Source organism: Corvus kubaryi, unplaced genomic scaffold, assembly GCF_017639235.1.
Source record: "Corvus kubaryi isolate FWS band 111438036 unplaced genomic scaffold, C.kubaryi_AGA036_p1.0 133, whole genome shotgun sequence".
Taxonomy (NCBI): Eukaryota; Metazoa; Chordata; class Aves; order Passeriformes; family Corvidae; genus Corvus; species Corvus kubaryi.
Genome location: NW_024580667.1, coordinates 31120517 through 31144177, shown reverse-complemented (window position 1 = coordinate 31144177; position 23661 = coordinate 31120517). Strand labels below are relative to the sequence as shown.

General features: G+C 41.4%; 2 protein-coding genes across 3 annotated transcripts; both read right to left on the bottom strand.

Moving 5' to 3' along the window:
- Positions 1 to 869: 869 nt before the first annotated feature.
- Positions 870 to 15506, bottom strand: ASMT (acetylserotonin O-methyltransferase). 2 transcript variants are annotated; one of them, XM_042042085.1, is made up of 8 exons: positions 8508 to 15506; positions 6980 to 7154; positions 5669 to 5798; positions 4928 to 4996; positions 4303 to 4421; positions 3391 to 3531; positions 2072 to 2194; positions 870 to 1471 (listed from the first exon to the last, which is right to left on the bottom strand). In XM_042042085.1, the coding sequence occupies exons 1-8, from the start codon at positions 8577 to 8579 to the stop codon at positions 1233 to 1235; spliced, it is 1068 nt and encodes a 355-aa protein (XP_041898019.1). In that variant the 5' UTR covers positions 8580 to 15506; the 3' UTR covers positions 870 to 1232. The 2 variants fall into 2 exon arrangements, with proteins under 2 accessions (XP_041898019.1, XP_041898030.1); XM_042042096.1 differs by having other exon boundaries at positions 870 to 1444.
- A 101-nt stretch (positions 15507 to 15607) lies between these two features.
- On the bottom strand, positions 15608 to 23610 carry AKAP17A (A-kinase anchoring protein 17A). Its single transcript, XM_042042110.1, has 5 exons — positions 23551 to 23610; positions 22002 to 23216; positions 19779 to 19927; positions 18882 to 19122; positions 15608 to 17514 (listed from the first exon to the last, which is right to left on the bottom strand). The coding sequence occupies exons 2-5, from the start codon at positions 22761 to 22763 to the stop codon at positions 16618 to 16620; spliced, it is 2049 nt and encodes a 682-aa protein (XP_041898044.1). The 5' UTR covers positions 22764 to 23216; positions 23551 to 23610; the 3' UTR covers positions 15608 to 16617.
- Positions 23611 to 23661: the final 51 nt, after the last annotated feature.

Sequence of the window (23661 nt, the reverse complement as noted above, 5' to 3'; positions counted from 1 at the left end):
CTTATTTCCTTTGTTCCTACACAAGCTTTTTAAAAGTTAACATATCCAATGACAAGCAATACAGACAAGAGCTCTTATATATAGCAAGGTATCGTCAGCAATGGCTGCTGGAACATGGAAACTATAGAACAAACAGGGTTTTAATTTGCCTGCATGCAGCAAAGCACTTGTTTCAGGTTCTCTTCACAGTGTTTGTTATTTAGAAAAAAAACAAACAACTCCCTGAAACCCAACATTCCAATCATGCAAGCTGTCCCACCATGTCTCTGTAATTGTGATGACATTAATACCTTGCATCTCCTGTGTGTACTGAGGCTACTTTCTCCCTATCCTCATCCTACAGTCATACAAGTGGGAGGCTCCTCTAGATGGGTACTGAGTAAACCATCTCAAGCTCCTCTAGTACCCAGCTTAATGGGCAAACACAATTGCTGTTCAAGAAACAAGGGCAGAGTGACTTTCTAGTACCTTCTCCAAATGTTTCTCAATTCAGTAATGTGTTATTCTGTTTCAAAGAACTGGGTGGGTAATAGCAGACCATGTTTGATCAAATGATTTAAAGAAATACGAGCAGGCATGCAGCAAGGACTACCCAAGTGCATAACAGAATGACTTGGCTGCATAATCTTCCTACCTGTTCTGTAATAAGAATCCCTGGGCTTCAACCAGTCACTAAGGTGGCAACACTCTTTCATAATTTAAATCAAAGTCTACAGGAAATAAAAAATTAATATCATTTTTTTCATGCAAAACTCCCCAAGGCTCAGACAAGATTTCTTCTGGAACTCTGAAAAGACCACAAAGAGACATAATTTGGTCTATGTTTTATTATACCAATACCTCAGGAATAAAAATGCAGGCAAGAGAGCTCAGTTCAGGGATTAGTTTTATTTTGCAGGAATTCAAGTACAAATTCAGCTCTGCTTTTCGTTAAAATCAGAGAGACTGATACAAGCTGAAGCAGGCCCACTACATATTTCTTTTGTGGATTGTTTCCTGTGGAACAGGTGTTGATTTCTTTCTTTCCCTCCCAAAGGCAAGCCTAGCAAGACTGCCACATTTGCAATACACGCATGTTCAAGATCTGTTATTAGTAATTCTTCTGACAATGTATCAGCTTACAAAAAAGTTGTCAGCCTTAACTAAAAGCTAAATTGATCATTCCCCCCTAAGAAGAGAATAGCATATTTCTCCACTTTTTCTGTCTTGTTACATACATAAAACACGTACTACTACTTCCTTCCTAAAACAGCATCATAGAGTTTTCCAGTCCTCTTGACTTGAATCACTCCAAAGCCAGCTGCCTCCAGGAGCTTGCTGTACTCTTCTGCTGTTCGCTCCTTCCCTTCTGTCTGGACCAACATATTCATTGAATACAGCTGGGTTTCTACAGGCCCACTTTTATCTTCATTCAGAAGCGATTCAACCAGCAGCACTCCACCACCTGGTGGAATGAAGAGAAAACCACACCCTGACCGATGAAAAGATGAGCTATTTTTGAGCTGTTACTTAGGATCCTGACCTTTACTTTCAGGAAGAAGCAGCCTCTACATTAAGTCATATTTCAGCATCACAGAAGACACTGAAAGAGCCAAAGCATCAGAGCATGTCTCTGCTTGGCAATGTAGGTATTGATGTCCAAGGGATAAATGGGTGCTAAGCTGACATTTCCCCAGCTGAAATTCACAGGACCTTACTGATTTTGCACAGAAGCTGACTCTTAGGCAGTGCTTTTGAAACTCTGAGGGTTCATTGGGATGCTTAATAGGATATTTTACTATGATGTATACACATATCTAAACAATACCCAAAATTCTCAGTCCTTACACTTCATGCCTTGAAAGAGGAGTCCCTGCAGAAAAGGAGACAAAAACTGGAAGCCAAACAAAGAGGTCTTAGGCCAGGTGCTATTTGTCTCAGCTGCACATAGCTAGCTCAGGGAAGCAAAGGACTGAACCAAGAAACTCTCACACTGAAAGTCTATCACCCAAACTCAGCATCAAGACTGGTGTGCTTCACATTACTGATGAGCGAGACACTCTCTGCTCTTCAAGAGCTCACACCTACCTACCAGGTTTGCAAGCTTTGTAGACTTTTGCCAGCAGTTGTTTGCATTTATCATCATCCCAATCATGCAGTATCTTGGATAAAATATACAGTTCAGCTTCAGGAATTGAATCATTAAAGAAGTCTCCTGTAAAGCAAGAATACATGCATTACAAAACACCTATATCCCCACAACACTGAGAGCTGAGTTATGCAAGTATTTTTAGTTCTGTTCAGCTCTGGGCTTGCCATGTCCTTCACATATATCATACAGCAATGGAATTACCAGGTAAAAGTCCTATATTGCACTGGGTAGGGAGTTTTGCTCTTGTTCAGTCTCAAGAAGATCTAAAATATTTAAAGGCAGCAACTCATCCTGAAATAGCCTTTGATGCACAGGAATGCATTTGAGCTTAGGCTTTCTCCAGTGACAGAAATTCAGATTCATAAAGCATTAAGGAGATAGGTTCACATGGTTTCTGTCATGAAGAAGAAGGAAAGAATATTGCCTTATCTAAGAAAATGTTCAAAGATCTTTGGTAATCATGGAGTTACTTCATAAATTTGTAGGTAAAAATACACATCTCTCACCTCCTAGCACTAGCTTTGTCATGCCTTTTGTTTAGCACCTGGTGTACTGCATTCAGATTTTTCTCTCAGCATTTTACTGTGTCATTTCTTCTCCCATTTTGTTGCATCTTCGTTTTTATACACTCCCTTCTCTCCTGAAGGCTTCTTTTCTCTCTCTGAGCTTTGAGCACTACTAAGCAATTCCAGCACTTTGAAAATTTTTGTAAACATTAAAAATGAGATCTCCCTATAATCATTTTCCCCATAGATGGTACAAAGACTACGCAGGATCAGTGGCCTGGGCAAGAGGAACATGAGCTAGCTCACCCATTTTCATGGTATAAAATATCTTAGGACTTGAAAGTAAATCAGTCATGACCAGAGAAGGAAAACAGGAGCATGCCTGGCATCCCTCACATCTACCAGGAGGTTTGCATGGGAGAAAAGGGGAGTGTTAGGGAAATTTATAAAAAAGTATGGCAGGTTTCAAAACTGCAGGATGCTTTTTTTATTTCTAATGTACCTTCTTCTGAAGAAATTAAATAGTTCTCTCCAGGAATAAATAACTTCTGTTGCTGAATAACTGAGTTGTGTCTCTGATAGCTCTGATGGACAACTGAGACAGCTGCAGACCTAGGCTGGGAAGGCTGCAGCCTGAGACACGGTCCCCATAAGGGGCAGCTGGAGACCTGAGCCTCCAGTATGATACCTCTGAGCAGAGCCAGGGCTCCGGAGCATCAGCTGTGAGAACACCACACCACTGTCCACACCTACCTTCATGGAAAGCGATCTGACACTCCTCAGGGGAAACAAATTGTTCTTTGGCCACTTGCACAACTTTGGGCAGGTCATAAATTGTAACAGTAGAATTTGGATACAAAGAAACACACTCGCGGGCCAAAGCTCCTCCGCCTCCTTTGGGGACAGTAAAAAAAGGTCAGCACTGACACAAAACCAACCTGTTCAGTGACACCCCCATGAAATCATATAGGCAATGGTGCATTCAGCCTCGTGGAAGCTGGCAATGTACATTTGCATCCCACATGCTGCTGAAAGGGAAGAGGAGGGGCAGGAGAGGCCACGGTCTCCATGTGTTCTGCAGGAAGTTCCACGGCTTGCAGCATCCAAGCATGTGGGGTCAGCCCCAGCCCTTACAGCTCTTATGCTCCCTACTAGCCAGACCCAGCTGCGGGTGCTAGAAGGTGAAAAATGAAGAAACAGTCACTAAACCAGGGTCTGGGGAAGAAGTGAGGGAGGCCAGGAGGGAGCCTGCTTCATCCCATGAATCCTGGCAGCTCTCAGCGGTGCTGGGACAGCAGAGTGCTGTAGGATAAGAGGCTGTAGGCAGTACCTCAACAACTGTGACTGAAAGGGAAGAAGGAAAGGGTCTAGCATTCGAAGAATGCATCAAGCAAGGCATGAAAAAATGCTAAAGCTGCCACAAGGGAATGAGTGACTACTCACCTAAGTGAGATTTTAGAGAAAAGCATTCAGCTTCCTTATGCTCTCAGCATTTTCACATTTCTGTTTTTAACCCAACTAAATCAGTAAAATGCTCCTCATATTGCTGAAATCTGTCCTGCTTTCCATTGTTTTGCCCATCATATAACATAGTAGTTGTTTTCCTCTACAGAGCTTATAAAAGACAGTTCAGAGGCTTTTTAAAGAAGATCTTCTGACACTCACCTCCCAGGTCATAGATCTGCGTGAAAGGGGAAAGGTCAAATGCAGCAAGAACATCTCTGCCACATATACTCCATACCGAGTTCTGGCCAGCCATGAATTTTAGCATTTCTTCATCTGATCTAGCAATGCAGACACAGCACAGAGAAAAGGTTCCTTACCATATCCCTGGTGATTCCTATCATATAACTGCTACTACATGTTTTAGCTTAAACAATAGTCTCTGGTTTTATTGACACAGAATATGTCCTCTTTGCATATAAACCTACCTTGAGTATTACTGTAGCAGGAGGGGACAGCTATGAATTCATGCATTTAAATAGGGAATTAAGACTAGTGACATCCAACCATGTATTACGCTGCTCATTCTCAGAATTTCCAAGGGATTTTTTTTCCCTCAGCTACCATTGCCTCTGTCAGAGATCTGTGATGTTTTTCAGATTAGGAAATTATATACTTCTATTCAAAATATCAGTGTCCCAGTAATAATATTGCTGAGAAATAAAAACATTGCATGATGCTGATGAGAGGAATTCTCACATATTTAATTGTCCTGAGCCATAACTAAAAACATTAGTTTTATCCAAAATAAGAGGAATAAAATTTCTATAAATAGTCTAATGATTACCTGTACATCACTCCAAAAGGATCTTTAGATGAAATGCCAAAAGCTCTTTCATATTGGTTCATTCCTTCTCTAAAATAGCAATTTAAAAAGCATGTGAGAGTGCTGATATATTTCTCACCCTTTCACAAGAATGACCCTTTCAAAGTCAGGTTGGGACGGCACTTTGAACAACCTGATCTAGTGGGTGGCATCCAGGGTAGGAAGGCTGGAACTACATGATCTTTAGAGCCTTTTCCAATCCAAACCATTCTACGATTTTGTGATTTATGGGAACACACCTGAAGTAAAGGTACAAGACTGGTGCAATCATCACCATCATCTACACTGTGTTTGGTCATCAGTTGCAAGGACTGGAACAAGTGAGACTCCAGATCCACATTTAACTGCTCCTATAAGCCTTTGCAACAGAAGGATCCTTAGCCACCATTACTCAGCATTTACTTTGTTGATGCCACCTCCAGTAAGAGCCACTGTAATGATAAAGAGCTTTCCTGGAGGTGAAACATAAAGAAATATGATTTCTAGATCTTCTCTATAATGAGAGGGAAAAGGAAAATAAGAACATACACAAATGGAAAACAAGGGGGAAAAAAATCCACACATATTTGCCATGTTATCTGTTGCTTTTAGTTTCTGAGAACCAGCCAGCATCTTTACTGAGCTCTTCCCCAGAAACACACCACTCAGAGCAGCAACACAGATGCTGAAAAGCAACAGACAGCACACAACATTCCTTCTTACCTCACAGCATCAGCCAGGTACTGCCAGCACAAGTAGACTGTGTTGGAATAATACATCATAATATGATACTGAGACTTTGGACTTGATTTTGTAAGGTAGATGTTGGAAATTTCTGTGTTTCTGTAGAGGGCTAAAGGGTAAAATACATTTATTTACTAACATACACGATATAACACCTTGTCAGGTCTATTGTACAGCTTGGTGTTTATCACCACAAGATGTCTGTAGAGCCAAAGACACAGTTACATTACTTCTACAACCAAATCCTTCCACTGCAATGACCAGTGAGTGAGGGCTGCTGAAACGTGTGTTGCCCCATCAATCTGGGTAAACACTATCTCCCTAACTAACTCCAGCACCAAACATTTCTTTCAAGGAGAGCAAAATAAATGCCCTATAAGTGTTATCATTTACATATGGTCTTCTGCTCTCAGAGGAAGCTTTCAGTGTGCTCTATTTAAATGAGAAGCCTTTGCAGACAAGTCTTTTTTCTGATCGACAAGGTCAGCAGGTGGGGGGCAGGTCCCCAAAACATCAGGCCAGCCACCCCTACCCTCTCTCAGCTCACTAGGGCAGAACTTTCTGCAGACAGGACTCCCAGAAATCTCCCCCACTCCCTCCAATGCATCTGCAGTGGCATCACTCACCCACAGGACTGGCGTATCAAAGGAATAGATCCTGCTCTCCCCAAACACATTGGGCAACAGCTATAATCCCTAAAACAGAGCATGCCAACACAAGGCAGAGCAGAAGACACAACTTGTGAGATTCTAGCTAGTCCTGACCAGCTGTCTGATGGCCAGAGATCCCTTCTGTCCAAGTGGACTCCATGTTTCTGACATAAGGACAAACTTACATCACCTCTCAGTTCTGATCAATAACCTAACAAAATAGTTCACATGGTAGTAAAAACCAAAAAAAACCCCAAAACCTGTTTTTAAATCATGCTGTTACCCATCAACCCTGGCATTTTCTTTTAAAGTTTAAAATCCTGCCCATACTCCAGAGATTTCTTGAGACAAGCTCTGAAGAGATCCTGAATATCTTCTCCAAGGTCACATGAGGCTCATGCACAAAGAAGTTTAGGGATATAGAGCCCTGCACCTGTGTTTCACTTTATTCCTCTGATGATGCTGACAGTTGCCTCTTCTCTTTCAGCTGAAGAGTGAATCCCAAGAGTGATTCTCTCTTTCTTCCAGCTACATTAACTGACTTAACATTTGGTATCACCTTGCCCACACATCTTACCTCACTTTCAAAACCATCAGAGGTTTGTCTTTTACCTTATTCCCATTTCTCTGCCTTCATTACCTCCTTCTTGTGTCATCTCTACCGTCAAGAGCTTCAATCCCACACAGGCATCCAGCAGTCTTGCCATCCCTATGGTGCTGGCCCCCAGATGTGCAGCAATGGCATCTGAAGACAGAGGCTTTCCTGACTCCAGAAGAAGATCAAACACCCCCAACTCACAGGCAGTGAACATAACCTGGGGTAGGGAAAGGTGGGACTGAAGGATTAGGTGAAAGCACTAAAGCCTACTGCATTTCACAAGCTGTTTAATTAGAAAAAATATACATATAATAATCTTTATTTCAGATGAACTTGTATTTCATACAAACAAGTCCAATTACTAAACTGTAGTTTATCCAAGCACTGATATAATATACTGTGCATGCATTTCCTTTTTAGTTTTCCAATGAAGCCAGCCAATGCTTTTTGGCTTCCAAAAGTCCACATTTAGAGATCAGGTTTTGTGTGTAAATGTTCCTGCCACTTCCTTAGTTTAGGAGCACATTCTTACATTCTCCTGGAAAGAACAAAGGCAAGACTTGGTGGTGGGGGGCTTGCTCTCTGTCTATGTTTCTGTTCTTTAACTAAGAGTCTAACACGTGCTTCGGTGAACCCTGGAGACTCTCTCATGGCTTGCAATAGGAGTAATATCCCATTCTATGGACCTTGTTTTCAGGGTCTGATGTAAAGGACTACAGTGGTCTTCCAGAAGCAGGGAGTTTCCTCTCATCCAGAAGAACTGCTTCATTCAAGCCAGCAAATTGCCCAGTGTTTCCATAGAGAAGGCATGTAACTTCTCCAGCAATATCTGTCAACATTCAGACAGACATAGCTAACCATTACATAAAAAAAAAAACCAAAAAAAAAAAAAACAACACCACCATCCTTCTTTAGCTATACACAGTCAACTTTACAAGTATTAGCCTATTACTCTGGTCATATAAACACTCCTGAAACGGTAACAAAGACATCAATTCAGTTGATTGCCTGTATCATTTGAGCTACAATTCCTGTACAATGAAGCTCCTTTTACCCTGAGTAAGAACATGGCTTAACCAAAGTTGAAATTGTTTCTCAAAAACATGGTACTAACACTGTTAATTTGGAAAGCATTGGGCACTTCTTTTTCTCACAAGGTGATTTTTCATTATCTATTTTTTCTCTCTTAATTGTCAGCTCTGCCTTTCAGGAGCTTAAGGTGCAGTAGTATTTGCACAACCCGAAGAGCATTCCTTCTGTTACCATGTTGGCCAGAGATGCAGCAGGGGACAGCACGAAACTAAGTAGTAAATGAGGAAAAAATCATCCACTGCACTGGATACTATAATTTTATGCCTGTGAGCTTAAGCAAATAATGTCAGTAAACAATAAGAAGTGCAGAATTACTAGTTTTACCTTTGTGCCTTAAAAATATGCTGTTTGGAAAAACAGTCATTATACCAGTGCTTTCACCTCTTCCAAAGACTTACATTTAGGACCTAAAGAGAAATCCTTGAATATTTCTGTCTAAAGAGGCATACTCTTTCTAAGACTGAGTTATATTTCTTACCTTTGAAATTAAAAATCCATTGCTGTATTGCATGATGATTTGAGGATATTCAAGGTCTTCTGTGGAACCCATCTTCCTTCTGGACTGAGATACAGATTTCCTGGCCTTCTTAATTTAAATAAGCTTCTTTTCACCAGACACAAAGCACACCAGCTGATCCATATAATCTTATTGCTTCTGAGAAACACACTAGTTACAAAATGTGTTAGCTGAGTTATTTGGCTTTGATGTGCTCTTCTATCAGGTTCAGCTGTTTCTTCCATCATCAAGTATAAGGCTAAAGAAGCAGTGGGGATTAAAGCTTGCATTGTCAGTTCATCAGTCAGCAACACCTTAGTACCTCAGAAGCACTTGAAACCTTGTGACAAGCAAAACAGGAATCAGTACAGAAGAATATCAAGAACCTGAACTCAGTGCGATGCACCAGAGTTCACAAACCAAAACAGAATCTTACTTGGGACTTGAAACTTGCTGTGATGGGCACAGTCCAGGGGACCCTGGGCTGGCAGTAGGGTATACCCCATCCCTAAGTGCAGAAGCAGCAAGTCCACAGAGAAGCTGTAAGAGTCTGTTTGCTGTTTTCTCATTGTGACTAGTTTGCTCTGATGATGATCACTCAGGTGAAGCCTATGAGGAATTAAATCTACCCTTGTTACTTTTCTGTGTTTTGCACATCCTCTCACCCACCCTGATACCAGGTTAGAAAGCAATAGCATTCTTGATATGAACTGTTTGATAGCAGCATCTCAGCAGGGGTGTCCTACTTATGCTTCACCATGTTTTGACAGAGCAGGGTGCTGAGGGATGACAATACATTTTACTTTTTCCAGCTGATCACTACAGTCTTCCTCCCCTTCTCTGCAAAACTAACCCTAGGCAGCAGAATGCCTTTGGGAAGAAACAATGAAATGATTACCAAGTGCAAGATGGGGAATGGATTTCAGCTTCACACAGGACATAGCTCATAGGTCTTCATCAGAAATTAAACCCCTCGTTTACTGTCTTGGAATCTTGCTGCCCCACTATTCATTTCTCCATCTTGTAAATGCCTGACATCCTGCCCATCTCACCTTGGGGCAGATGTGACAACGCTCAGGTGAGGAAAGATCCTTTCCATCAAGGAAAAGACTCAGTTTTTATATCACACATTTAGTGACCCTTCAGGAAACAATGTTAAATGAGACCTTATTTAGGTAATACACTGAAGGCAAAATGTTACAAACCAGAATTTTTTTCAGTGGCAGCTTTCTCCATGCTTCAGATTCCACTGTATAATCCTTCTCTGAATCTGTATTTTCCATTGAAATTCTTACCTTTCAGCCAGAAGATGTTCTATTTCTTTCAGCGAGTAGTGAAACGGCAACTTTCTTTCAGAGCTGTTAAAGTTAGTCAAGCAGATGTAACAGTTTTCAGCTTTTTTCCCCCTCTGAAAGCAAACTCAGACACAATACCTGTTCCCCAGGTTCTAACATCACAGTTCCTGTGTTACCGGAGTCCTAGGTATGAACATAACAAGAGTTACAGCAAACACCAAACTGCAGAAACATGTAGAACTGCTCCTCCTGGCCAGCACAGCCTATAAACATAGTGCTATTGTCTTGTTAGTGCACCACATTCAGTGTTCAGTAGAGATTAGACACTAATATTCTGTGTATTTTGTATGTGCAGGCTGGACATCCCAGCAGCAGCACACCTCTGACAGAGTGACTGTGAATCTGTGCAGCTTGCATTCAACAAGACACTGAAGGTTTCAAATACACAGCTATATTCATAATGGACACCTTTCCCTGCTATCGCCAGCTCAAGGAGAGCACGTGAGCTCAGTTACTATTTATGAACTTCTGTCTGCATATGCAATAAGCTATCAGCAGAGTTCATTTATTTGGACAAATCTAGATCTGCTCTTGGTGAACACATTACAGCTTTTCCAATGCTTTGGTTTATTCCTAAAACAGCTCTGTAGATGGAGAAAGTTTAAAACTTTCTCACTAAGTCTCCATCTGCATGGGTAACCAAGTCAACTTATTTCCCTCAATAACATTCCCTCTCCTCCAGTGAAAACAGAGAACTAAATTGTACATAATCAGACATCACCAGCCAAAGATAACTATTGTTAGACAAAAAGGTTAGAAAGTTGTATGAAAATAAAAATATTTCTCTTCTAAAGGCCAATTCTACCTGCTACTGAGAAACTGGCGCAATTTCACACAAGCATAAGGATTTCCCACTCCTGGGATCATAACAGCTCTTCAGCCCCAGGCCATAAATGCACTTCACTTAAGGCAAAGTTATATGGTACATGAGTCTCCACTAATAAAATGACCACACAGTTGATTAAACACTCTTGAAGTTCTTTTTCAATTATGACTAAATCTGTCTGTTGAGGACACCAGTTATAATCATCTAATGGGATTACTACTAGTAGTGAGATGTAGGGGAGGAGGCTTGCAGATAACCCGCACCAGATTGAAAAAAGCCACATGCAGTGTGTAGCTGTTTCCAAGTAAATTGTTAGTGAGGCTTAAAGCTTAAGCTCCTTTTAAGCTACAAATGCATTCATGAAGATGAAATTGCAATGGCTTGCTTTCTCTGAAAACCCTATCGAGTTTTCTCTCATAGGGCATAGACCACGTACAGGCTAAAGCCCTTATTTTACCACCACAGTTCTATTTCAGTGATGCATTTTTCTTTACCTAAATGACTCACTACAGACAAATGCTATACAAAAAACAATTATGTCATTTTTGCATAACATTTGAAAGTAAGAAATTATCTATGAACAAAGGAGATTTAGCAAAATGAATGTGTCTGCCAGTGAAAAATGGAAGATGACACTATTTTCATACATGAAACCTTCCTTATAAGCAAAAACGACAAATCCCAGGGATGTGACTACAATGAGTTTCAATAATGCCAGGAGGGAGACAATTGTGCCTTGCTATCATTACTAAGTCTCTAAGTATGCCCAGCTTATAACAGATGCCCTGGAAGAGCACTAAAATAATACAGTTTGGGGCCTTTTTTTTAACAATCCTAAAAAGCCAAGATACTCAGTATCATATTTTTTCTTTGAAATAAAATATCCAGTTTTAACAAAATGCTCCTTTTCTTCTTTGTAGCTTCTAATTATTCTCATATTTTACAATAAATGCTTTTTCCTAGTAACATGACTATTATTTCCATCACTTTGGCACTGACCAATTTTTTTTTCCTGTTTTCATCACATACACTAATGGCAAACACTTGGAGTGAGCAGGAAAATCTGTATATCCAGCTCATTTTCTAAGCAAACCCTCCCTTCTCTTTACATTCACTTACAGTAAAAACTCTGACTGAGAACATCTTTTAAAGTGCATCTCAGGCAATCCAGAGTTGTTCTTGGTTTAACTCGTGGACTGCAAACAATGTCTCAACAAATAATTCAACTAAATAGTCATTGAGATTTCTATCAGAAGAAAGTCCCAGCAGGTAAGAGTCATAGTCTTCCTGACAATAGCCAGGTACAGTAGCTAAAAGTGGTAGATGCAGAAACTTTAAAGTGAGAGAGAGAGATACAAACAGAAAACCAAGATGGATAGCAGCTGAGCCAGGCTCTGATTTCAGAAATTATTTGTGCTCTGTCAAGCATCACAAAGGAAAATTGTGGATACACAGCTGCCTAAAACAGACCATTTTAGAGGCTTGGCTTTGCTGGAGATGGCAGGAACACCTGCCTGCCCAGGGGAGGTGGTGAATAAATTCCTCATTTTGCCTTGCTTGTGCATGCAGCTTTGGCTTTACCTTTATATTATCTTTATCTCAATCCGAGTTTTTTCACTTTTACCCTCACAATTCTCTACCCCATCTCACCAAGGGTGCATGAGCAGCTGCATGGAGCTGAGCTGCCAGCTGCTATAAACCACAGCAGCAAGCCATGTGCAGTGAGCAGAAGAGATTTTTCCAGGCCTTCCCTTTTACAGGTAAGGTAGAGAGAAACAGACACCACTAAGCAATTCTTCAGAGCATTGACAAACACATGTCCAGGATCATATGCAGAATTGCAGGGAAAATCTAATCTGAAGGTGATCAATTCTTGTTCAGACACTTTGCTGTCAGTGCCTGAGAGTGACATTGCTTCATACTGTCCTACAAATAGTCCAATATCATGGACAGCACTCCTGAACATCCCTTGCAGAGCAGGTAGGTCTCACCTGGCAGGTGCCACACTGCACATGCAGCTAGATGAGGTATCAGAAAGCAATTCCAATCAGCCTTGGCCCTTTAAAAGTTTTGTAACATATGCTATGGCAAAGCATTAGCCTGTGCTAACATATGAATTATATTTTTTTTTCAGGCAGCAGGAGATTCAGGAGGTGCAGCATGTGGCAGGGAACCAGGCCAAATTCATTTTCTGTGCTGCCACTATAGAGGAAAGAATGTTGGTGCACATCACTTCAAACAAGCCTCAATAGCCCAGTATTAGATTAATACAGGATACTTGATCATTCATTCTGTGCACCCAGTTCTGAAGAATCAACTGCAACTAGATTGCTGCTTTATATAAACACTAGAGACAACTGCAAATTTATTGTGAAGCAGCAAAAAATACCTTCTGCAAATAATATGTTCATTAGGCCGGGGAAAGGCCAGATCAATGCGATGTAAGCTTACTGAAATGGGTGTTGTATCCAGAACAACCAAACCTCAAAAGCAGAATACCAGATCAAGACACAGGCAATACATAATAAAGACTAATTTGATTTAATACAAGACATCAGTGGCCAATTTTGCCCACATATTTATAAATTAAGGTATTTGCCGAACTAGTTGGTTTAATTGCTGTCATATAGAATGTAACAACACCTCTACCTCTGCTATCAAACAGGAGTAGCCACAATAGTCTGCTATATGATCCTACACAAGGACTGCCCTAAAGCTGACATTGGTGCGACATCCAGGTAGTCCTGATCACCCATCAACTCTCATTAGTTTGTGTTTATAGCCTTGTGGCACTGATGGAATCTTGTGTTCACAATTTTGGGAGCAACTGCAAAAATTCCCCTTTTCTCTGTCAGCTTTAAAGATGATGCTTCCAGATAACATACTAAATATTTTTTATACACATACCTATTTATGTCTATGTCTTTATTTATTAGGTCACTGAATAGATTACAAAGGTAGAACCAATTAGAAACAGGACTTGGATATGGTTACAGCTTTGGTAATTGTTTTTTTAGTAATATCAATTACTTCTGGCAATTTGACTCATACATTATCAAAATTACCACAGTGGGCAGTAATCAGATGGAAAACATCACAATAATCATATTGAAGGGCTTTGGCCCTGCTCTTGGTAGCAAAGCTGTTGTTTGACTGAGCTTCTTCCCGACTCACGTAGTGCAGGCTGAGACCAGAAGGTAAGAAAATTGCAGGTCGAAAGTCTGGTACGTGGAGAGGCTCATCAGCTCTCAGATACAAGAAGAGACATTCTCCTTTGAGGATAAGAACAGGACTATGCAGTAACACTGTCCATAGCAACAGGAACTTAGATTACTTACCCCTTTGAGACTCCTGTTCTTCTTTGCTTCACAAGGGCTTCAGAAAAACAACTCTCGGTTGCCACTGCCAACAGCCACAATGAGGCAGCAGCACCATGCAGAGAGCAGACGCACAGCTCCTGCCCAGAACAAGGAGCTCAAGAGCTTTGGCCCACAAACTTCCTACCTGCTTCAGCTCAGACCTTGCTAAAAGCAGCCTGATAAGCAGGGTTCACCTTCTCCAACAGGAGGAGGTCACATGCTCCCTTGTATCACTAGATGATGAGTACACTCCAAAACCCTATGCATCCTCAAGAGCAAAGTGGGTTCCCACTTATCCTATCCTTCCTGCACCTCTGCAAGGACATAAAGGAGACATTGTGGTGACAGATGTGAAATCTCTCCTGGAACCAAGTGCAAAAACAGAGGTGTATTCTCACAACTGAGAAAACTCTCCTCCTGACTCACCATGTGATTTAAGAATGATCAAGAATGGCAGCATGACGCTGGGCATTTCTTGGGACTCAGTATATGAAATAGGGCTCAGAGGTCTCTTTCACTGCTGGGCTTTCCAGTGGGCATGAACACAGGGCTGTACAGTGAAGCTGCCCAACCCATGATTTAATGGGATTTACACCCAGTATTTATACCACATCTATCACGCTAATTGGGGAAATTTTTCCACTACTGAAGGAAAACAAACATATCAGTTAAGAGTGAACCTGAACTTTCCCCAGCAACAAAGCCCGATTTTAGAGTACACTTAAACTGACAGGTGTGGCTGCCTGACACAGGGAAAGAAGCTGGGAATTGAGTTCTTAGCTTCATGAGGGAAGACTCCAGATTTTGAAAGGAGGACACAGAAGAAACAGTCCCCTCCCTTGACCAAATGGCAACACTGTAATTGGTGTGCCCCAGGACACAGTCAGCCCTCTGGGCTGACAGGGCACACTGAAACCCACGTTCAACTTGCCGTCAATCAGAACCCCCAGGTCCCTTTCTGCAGGGCTGCTCTCCAGTCTCGTTCCCCAGTCTGTCCATACATCCAGAGTTGCCCCATCCCAGCTGCAGAATCTGCCGCTTGCCCCTGTTAAACTTCATATGGCTGGTGAGTGCCCAGCTCTCTGATTTGTCTGTGCCTCTCTGCCTTCAAGGGACACAACAACTCCTCACAATTTAGTGTTCTCAATTCTTACCTTTTCTGTTCACAGCTAGAAACTACAAAGATTTCAGCAGCATGGTCTAGTAAGAAACAAACCCACATAGACTCTGAAAGTAAAGCAGACAAACTCAGTCAGCCAGGGATCCAGCTGAGCTCCAGCACTAATGTGCTTCTCAGACACTCCAGGAAATGGATGCACTTCGATTTCACGCATCAGTGTGAGGAAAATGGCATCTGAAGGCTGTAGTTAAAGAGCACACATCCTGCTGAATTAACAGTTGACACAGCTGAAACACAATAGGACCATCAAGAAGAGAAGCTGAACTTCATTATTCAAATGTGCTGAGTGACACTTTCAACAAACAGGTTCTTTAAACAACATTTCTGCAGATTTTAATATACTGACACATGAAAACAGCAACTTCACTGGAAACAGTTTTCTTTTTAATTTTACCATAAAAATGCAAAATAAACTCTTTCACTGTAACATTATAGCTTTTAATATTCCTGAGCTGCATTTTAAAAGCAAAAGTATTCTTAAATGGATTTAACAAGAAACACTGCAGCCTTACTTTCCAACAACACAAGTAGAAATAATTTAGCAAGAAGGCCCCTTTTTCAAGACAATGTCTAGCTCTTTATGTACCTGAAAATATGTTTCAAGTATCCCTATGCCACCTGAAATAATTACAAAGCCAAATATGTCAACAAAATATGAGAACAACTTTCAACCATTTTACCACTGCTTGTTACTTCCTACACCAGTGTGTCTCTCTTACATGGAAAGTATGATTATACAAAGGCATTACATGCCAGAATAACTTGGGCCACAAAGCTTGGCATCATACAGACATATGAAGGAATCACAGCAGTTTAAAAGGTATCCTGCATATCTTTATAGTCAGTTTTAAGAAAAATGTGAAAGTCCTGCTATCCACCTCAATCAATAAAAATCTACTTCATTAAACATGATTTCACTGAATGCACCAGAAAACACTTTAAATCAAATCTGTATGTAATAGTTTGTCACCTCTGAAGTTCCTATAACTGGCACCCACGTATTTCTTAAGCCAAATTAGGTGATACAGAGATAAAAACTAAATACGCTAAAATTAAGGTTTAGAAAACTGAAACAGGTTGACTTTTAGCACTTTAGGAACTTGAGCACAAGCACGGTGATTATAGCTACATTGTCATAGAAACCTAGAAAGAGACAACAAAGGAAGGAAGGTCAAAAAAATCTGGCATCTCTTTTCTTGATTTCAGGGACTAGATGCAAGCTAAAAATTGGTTAAAACAACTGTGTTTTCTATAGCAGTCACACCAATGAGGTCTCGTTTACAACTTTCTGGCCCTTTTGTCCTACCACAGCCTTTCAAAGGAGCCAAGGCCTCCACTACCCACTCCAAGTGCTCCTTTGCTTACTCAGTGATCACCTCCGGTGCCTTCGTCTCCTGCTCGCACTTCTGCGACTACGACTCCTTTCTCTCCTGTCCCGCCTACGTTCCCTACTGCGCGTTCTTCTGTAACGGGAACGCCTGGGGCTGGCACTTCTTCGACGAGGACTGCGGCTTCGGCGAGGGCTGTAACTTCTGCTGGAGCGTCTGTAATACCTCCTTTCTTTCCTGTGCTTTTCATCCTGGTAACTCACATCTCTTCTGTGTCTGCTGCTCTCTCGTCTACCCTTACTCTCATCACTGTTTATGCTGCTACATGAACGGCTCTTTCTTCTCCTTGGCTCTGTGCCACGTTTGTCCTGCTCACAGTGCAAGTCCTTCTTGCACGTGTTCTGGTCACAGCTAGAGAGGCTCTTCTGGTCCTGGTTATTGGCGGGAACACATGAAAGTACCCCCGAACCTCTTTTGTCAGAACACCTCTCAGAGTCTGTAGTATGGAGATTCTGACCTTCTTTGACATGAACTTTGTCATGAATGCTGCCATTTAAGTACTTGCATTGAGTGTTTACACTTTCAGGGGATGCTACTTCTATTTGAGAGCCAGGAGCCAGTTTGCCTGTGACAGCCTGTCCTGAGGTAGAAGTGATGCAGCTGGATGACACAGTGTGTGGAATGGCAGTAGGGCTTTTCAGCATGTCAGTCTGAGATGCTTTGGTTTCTTCTTTGCTTTGATTAACTGCATCCATTTTCTTGCTCAGAAGATTGTTCAGTAGTTTCTCCCTCAGTTCTTTTTCTTTTCTCTGCAAACCCAGTGCTCTCTCTTTTTCCTCTTCCACACGTTTAAGCTCAGCCTCCTGGAGCCTTCGTCTCTCTTCTAGCTGCTGAAGACAAATCTTTTCTTCATTCTGCTCTTGCTCCAAAAGCTTTACTGTCTGAAAGACAGTCAAAGGGAAGGTAAGAGTAAACAAAAAATACCTGCTCGTTTCCAAGTTACAGCAACACAAAGGCAGCAATATGGCAAGAAAATAAAATCTAACAAACGGAACCATCCCAAAATAAAATCGTGTTTCCTTCTTAAAGGGGAAAAAAATCAAAACTAATCAAGCAACAAAACCCACTAATACAAAACTGCTGTAAGGTGAAACACTACTGGTCCACAATTCTTGAGTAGAAGCTTTGTCTTCATGGCTCCTTAATATAATGAAAGTAACACCATGTGAAATCTGCAATATTGAAATACATTTGTCAGGGTCAGGCTTCAGTCAAATTAAAAATGTTTTAAATTTTATTGAGAAGAACTTCTCTTAGATGATTGGCATTTGTGGTTCATAGATGACTTTACAATGAGTCCATACAAACAGCAAGTAATTAAATGGACAAAAATTATGTAGAAACTGATTGTCATTTTGTCAACCACTTTAAAAATTCATGATGCTGGAAAAGGTTCAATCTTTATTCTGACCTAAGTCAAGTGGCTTAGTACAGACCTCAGAATTCTCTAAATGAAAGAAACACACTCTCTGTTTCATCAGACAACCTTTCTATCCCACAGCTACCAAGTTAAAAAGTCTGCGAAAGGCATTTCTCCCTTCTTCTAGTACATAACTGATTTGTACATAGCACTGTGAGTTCAAAAACACTCCTGAAGTGCACTGGAATCAAGAAAAAACCTGTGCTTTTCCACACAGCTTTTCGTTTCTACAGAAAATATTTCACATACAGTACACCCTAATAAGGTTTTATCCAAGTCTTAAGCTTCAGTGTTTCAGTGGAAAAATAAAAATACTGTTAGAGACAGGATCTAACATTTGAAACCTTTGCTGACAGTACTTTTCCTACAGAAGAAACATTCTGCACATTTCAAACACTGACTAATGAAAGTTCAATCTCTGAAACTGCAAAGAACAGAGAACAGAATCACTACAAGGCAGATGGGAAACAGCATCCAAACTGGAACTAGGGAAGGAGTCTTGCATCTTATCCTCTGTGGTTAGTTCACTTCATCATGCTCACACATTCTTTTTCTGGACTTAAGAAAACCCAACAATTAATTTACAGGTAAAAAATGCTATTCAGGACGATAGGTTCAAGTTCACTTTCCATTTACCTACAAGTGCATGTTTTACCAAGAGAGAAATACTGTTTCATTGAGCTTTTCTGAAATTTTGGTCTAAGGAATAGCAGCTGCAGAGGTAGTAAACCTGTTTAATGAACAGTGCTCCCCACCTCCTTTAAAGCCAGTAAAGGGCTTTGTTCTGCTGGGTTCTTCATTAGCTTGTAAAATAAATATTGAAGTTACCTTTGCTCTGCTTAGCAGTTCTGCAATTAATCTAATGGACTGAAGATTCCTCTGGGCTAACAGGAGCTTCCTTTCTTCTAGCTTTATCTTTTCTTGAAGTTTTCTCTGTTCTTCAGCTTGAAGCTTTTCAAGTTGCTTTTTGTTCCGTTGAACTTCACGATCTTTCTGTTTCTGCTCTCTCTTGCGCAACTTCTCTTCTCTTTTTCTCTCTCTCTCATATTCTTCAAGCTCTCTCTGCTTCCTAAAAAGAGACAAATATTTTTGCCTTTTCTAGGCCAAGTACAATTTCAAACTCCTACTCCATGTAAAATACATTTTATACTTCAAGTAAATTTGTTTCTAAATAAGTCATGTTGATTACTGCAGAACAAAAGTAGAAAACAGAATATTTTAACCCTTAGTTGTGACAGCAAACAGTCATATTCCATCTATTTTTAAAAACAAGTTGGAATTCAAAGACAAAAATGGCTACAGCGAAGAATTATTTTTGAACTACTTTGACCAGAGACAATAACAATGCATGAGGCAGCTGGGCAGAGAATTACCATGGCAAGAAGAAAAATATCAAGCCAATGAATGTGTGCAGTGGTGGTGGGTTTTATTTCAGTGACTAGGACAAAATGGTAGCTTATGCTAAAGGCCAAGGGTTTCTGAAACTAGGTGTATAATGGCAAGATTTTTAGGAAATTAAGAATTTCGCCGTTTTAATATTTTGAATTGAACATAAACATAAGTGGTAAACTAAATAACCACACTTGGCTTTAAGTACTTCACTTTAGCTACAGAAAACGTGTGTTTAATTATTTTCTATCTTTTGATGCATATCAGTTGATATGAGGGAGTAATTTTGTTATGCCTGATTGTTAAAAATATAACTGAACAATAAGGAATAAATACCTTTCTTCCTCTTTTTGTTTTTCCTCAGCTTCTTTCTCTTTACGTTTTTGTTCTTCTCTCTGCTTTTCAAGCTCTTGAAGCTTTTGCCTTTCAAGCTGACGCTTCTTAATTGATGCATCACTGAGGTGTTTTGTTGAGTCAAAAGAAACCTTTACATGATACAATTGAAAACAGTTTTAAGGAAACAGAAAAAAAAATTAAAAATTACAACCTGACAACCCCACACAATTTTAACTTAGACCTTGGTGTAAGTACAATCAGGTGCGTAAAACTTTTTTTCCAAAACAAAGGGAACTTCTCTATGTGCCCAGAGAAAGCTCCACCTCTTGTAACCAGGTAGCTGGGAACTAAACGTGTGCACACATAGCAAAATCAGATACCACTTTATATTTGTGTGTCTCACAACCAAAAATAAACCCCAGTGTGATTGAGGCTCTGTCTATCCAATGTTTTCAGTGGTTGAGACCCTGTTTGTCCCATGTGTCAGAACGGGCACATACAAACCTCTTAGTTAATGAATGCTGTTAGGGACTGTACAGCACTAGGTAGAAATAGTTTTAAGTAAGAGCCTTCCTTTCTGTCTAAAACTGTGATACTTAAATTCAGCAGAAGAAATAGTTCTAAAACATTCAGCACCTGGTTTAAGCCTCCCCACCAGTTCTAAAACCCAAACTGAGGTACACTGGGCTTAAGATCCCAAGTCGTGGGAAGAGAAAGAAAAGAAAGACACACACATCTGAAAAATGAGACCTCAGAGGGGCTCAGCTTCCAGGATATGTGAACACACCTTGGTCACATCCAGCTGCGTGCTGGAACAGGACACCACCAGACACCACAGCCCCAGTGTCCTAATCGCCAATTCTGAGTGCAGGCAGGCAGGGATCTATAACACATTTCCGCAGACCCATGGTCATGAACCACAGGGCAGAGGACAAAGAGCACATCCTCTGCAGTTTAATCTACCCAAGCTCTATGCAAAATGATGTTTCACTAACAAGACTAAAAGGACAAATAGGTACAAACAGACAAGGTGTTGTGACCTTGTATGACAGAGAGCTGCTGTCCTGACAGGGCAGCTGCCAGGAAGGCTTGATTCCTCTTGCACAGCCAAACTAAATTTGGGAACCCTGATCCCCTGCATGTAAATGACAGTTTGAATTTCACCAGGTCAAGGCACAATTTCTATCCCGCAAGTGAGAAGCTTTGATAACAAGATAAAAGATTAGAGTATTTTATTTACACTGACTAAACTACAATTTAAATAAGTATCTGCATGTTCCCAGATTGCACAAAGGAATACTCAAGCTTTTTTTTCTGAAATACACTCCCTGGTTTAATGAATGACTACTGGGCATACCAAAATACCTCCGCAAACATTTCACTCAACCAACAAATAAATCCACAGACCACCTCCAAACAGAGTAAGTTTTCTTGAGGCCATGCTTTCAGAGATACTACCTCTGAACAGACTGCCTTGTTCCCTTCTGTCATAGCTGTAATTTCTAAGACAATGAGGTTACAGAAAATTACTTCTGGAAAACTCCGTATGCAAACATTATGAAATAAGCATAGGGCATTCACAGGAAGCTGTGCTAGGAATGAAAATTATCATTTAAATTTTTGTGGGGCCTTCCTGTATGTAAGGTATGCTAATGATTAACTGTGTATTTCCCAGGCCATACAGGCCACATGCTACTAAAACTTTCAGTTCTGACCCTTGACTGGTAGACCTAGTTCTTAATGCAGGGACCAAATACAGAGGCCATGAAATTCTCCCCCAAAATGTCTCTCTGTAGTGAACACATGGAAGAATAAAGCACTTTACAGTTAAACTTCTGGTGAAATTTGTCTGAACTTTTTCAGAACTGGAATTTTAAGTGAAATCACGATTTATAAAAACATATTATTTTCTAAAAAATTTAGAAAATCGTGTTCATGAACTTGATCCTTCCATAAGCAGTTCTCATTTCTAGAATTGCCTTGCCAAGAAAAAAGCAAAAACCCACTCACTTTGCTCATGTAGTCTAACAACGTATTTTTCTGCCAACATTTTCCTTTAAAAATTGTATTATGTCTGTCCCATAAAGCTACATTAGTGCCGCCAGTATCGCCTGTTGTCATCACTATGGTTTACAGATAAAGGTTTCAAGCACTATGGAAATAACATTTAGCTGTACTTGGGCTTTCATGTGGGTTCCCACACAAAAGGCTGCAGTCTCTCACCTTTATATTGCAAGCCACTGCTTTGCCATCATCGCCCTTGTACATCAGCTTCATCCCTCGCAGGGCATTCATGGCCTCGATGAATCCTGCGTACTCTCGGTACTGAACATATGCTTCAAAGTTTAAATGGCCTCCAAAACTGAAAGTGTGAAAATTCCTGCCAGTCATTTCTTCTCTGTAAGGGTCCAGCATGGGTATGTCCACATTACGGATTTCTCCAAATTTCTGGAAAACTTTTATAAGGACTTCTTCACTTGGCTTTTCCGAGCCAGTCTCCTTGGCTGCAAACCACTTACAAGGCAAGCCCTCCAAGTGAATAGTATCTGGCCTTTCCCCCGGCAAGGTTTCGTTCATATCTTTTGCATCACGGAAAAAAGAGTCCCAGTCATGTCTGGTAGGAAAGTCAATCTTGTATTCCGCAGCACGCACTTTTAAAATGTCAGAGAAGCCGCTCAGCTTTATTGTTTTGCCATCAAGGCATGCCAGAAAAGATTTAACCAAACTTTTGTTCTCGACCTCTCCTTCAAACCTAATGAAATCCATTGTGCTTTTAGAAATCCGCAGAGTGGAAAACTGATGAGTTTGCACCATCCCCTTCAATCTTTCCATCACTTCCCAGTTCGAAATGGATTTTCCTGGTTGCTTCAGCTGAGGAAGTGCCACACTGATGGTCATTTTGGTAATGGGTTTAAGGTATAACCCACAGGGAGCACAGAGCTCTACAGCTTCTGATGTATCATGAACTATTGTTGCAGCAGCCATAACAAAGAAAAAGCATAGGATAAAAAAATAAAAGATGCAAGTTTAAGTTGCAGGCCAACAGTAGTCAAATAAAATAGCCCTTATCCATAAATAATTTAATTCTTTGGCGATTTAACCATTCCCAAGTTAAAACGATGTCTCTTAACACAAGAGTGAATTAGATAACTACAACCGAGTAGTACAAACATCTTAAATTACTTTACAACCACTAGAACCTGTAAGTAATTAAACCTCTGTAACGCCTCTGAATAGAAAACAAGAAGCTGATGACAATCTTAGGAATACATGAAGTTGGTATGTGATGGCTCAGAAAGCAGCTACCCTTTCTCAGGAGGGAAGGGACTGGCGGCGCGATGTCACACCGCTCCCAAATCTACTTAACAACCAGTGAACCCCAGCAGGATGGCGCCGAGGCGGATCTCACGTTCTCCGGAAGGAAGACCTCGAAGGTGTCTGCAACGAAAGAAAAGCGCCCCTTTTATTTAAAAGCCCGAAGCCCCACCGCCCCTCCCTGCCGGCAGCGCCGAGCAGCCTCCGCAGGGCAAGGCTGGGCAGCACCGCGAATCACACCGGAGCCAGCGGCCAGCGCCGGCAGCTGCCCCCGGCGGGCGGAGCCCGGGCGGCGGGGGACACGCCGGGAAGACGCCAGCAGGGAAAGCGGCCCTCGCCGATGCCAGGGTGACCCGCACCCCCCGCCGTCGGCTCCTACGCGTCCCCTGGCAGGCAGAGCCCCGCTCTGCGTCCCTCGCTCCCGCTCCCCGGACGGGACTCCCCGCGCCCGCCTCACCCGCAGCCGCCGGGACGCGTCACCCCGCGTGCGCCGCCGCTTCCGCTTCCGCGCGGCGCGAGGCCCCGGCCTGCGGGAGCGCCTCGCGGCGGCGGGGAGAACAGACCCCAA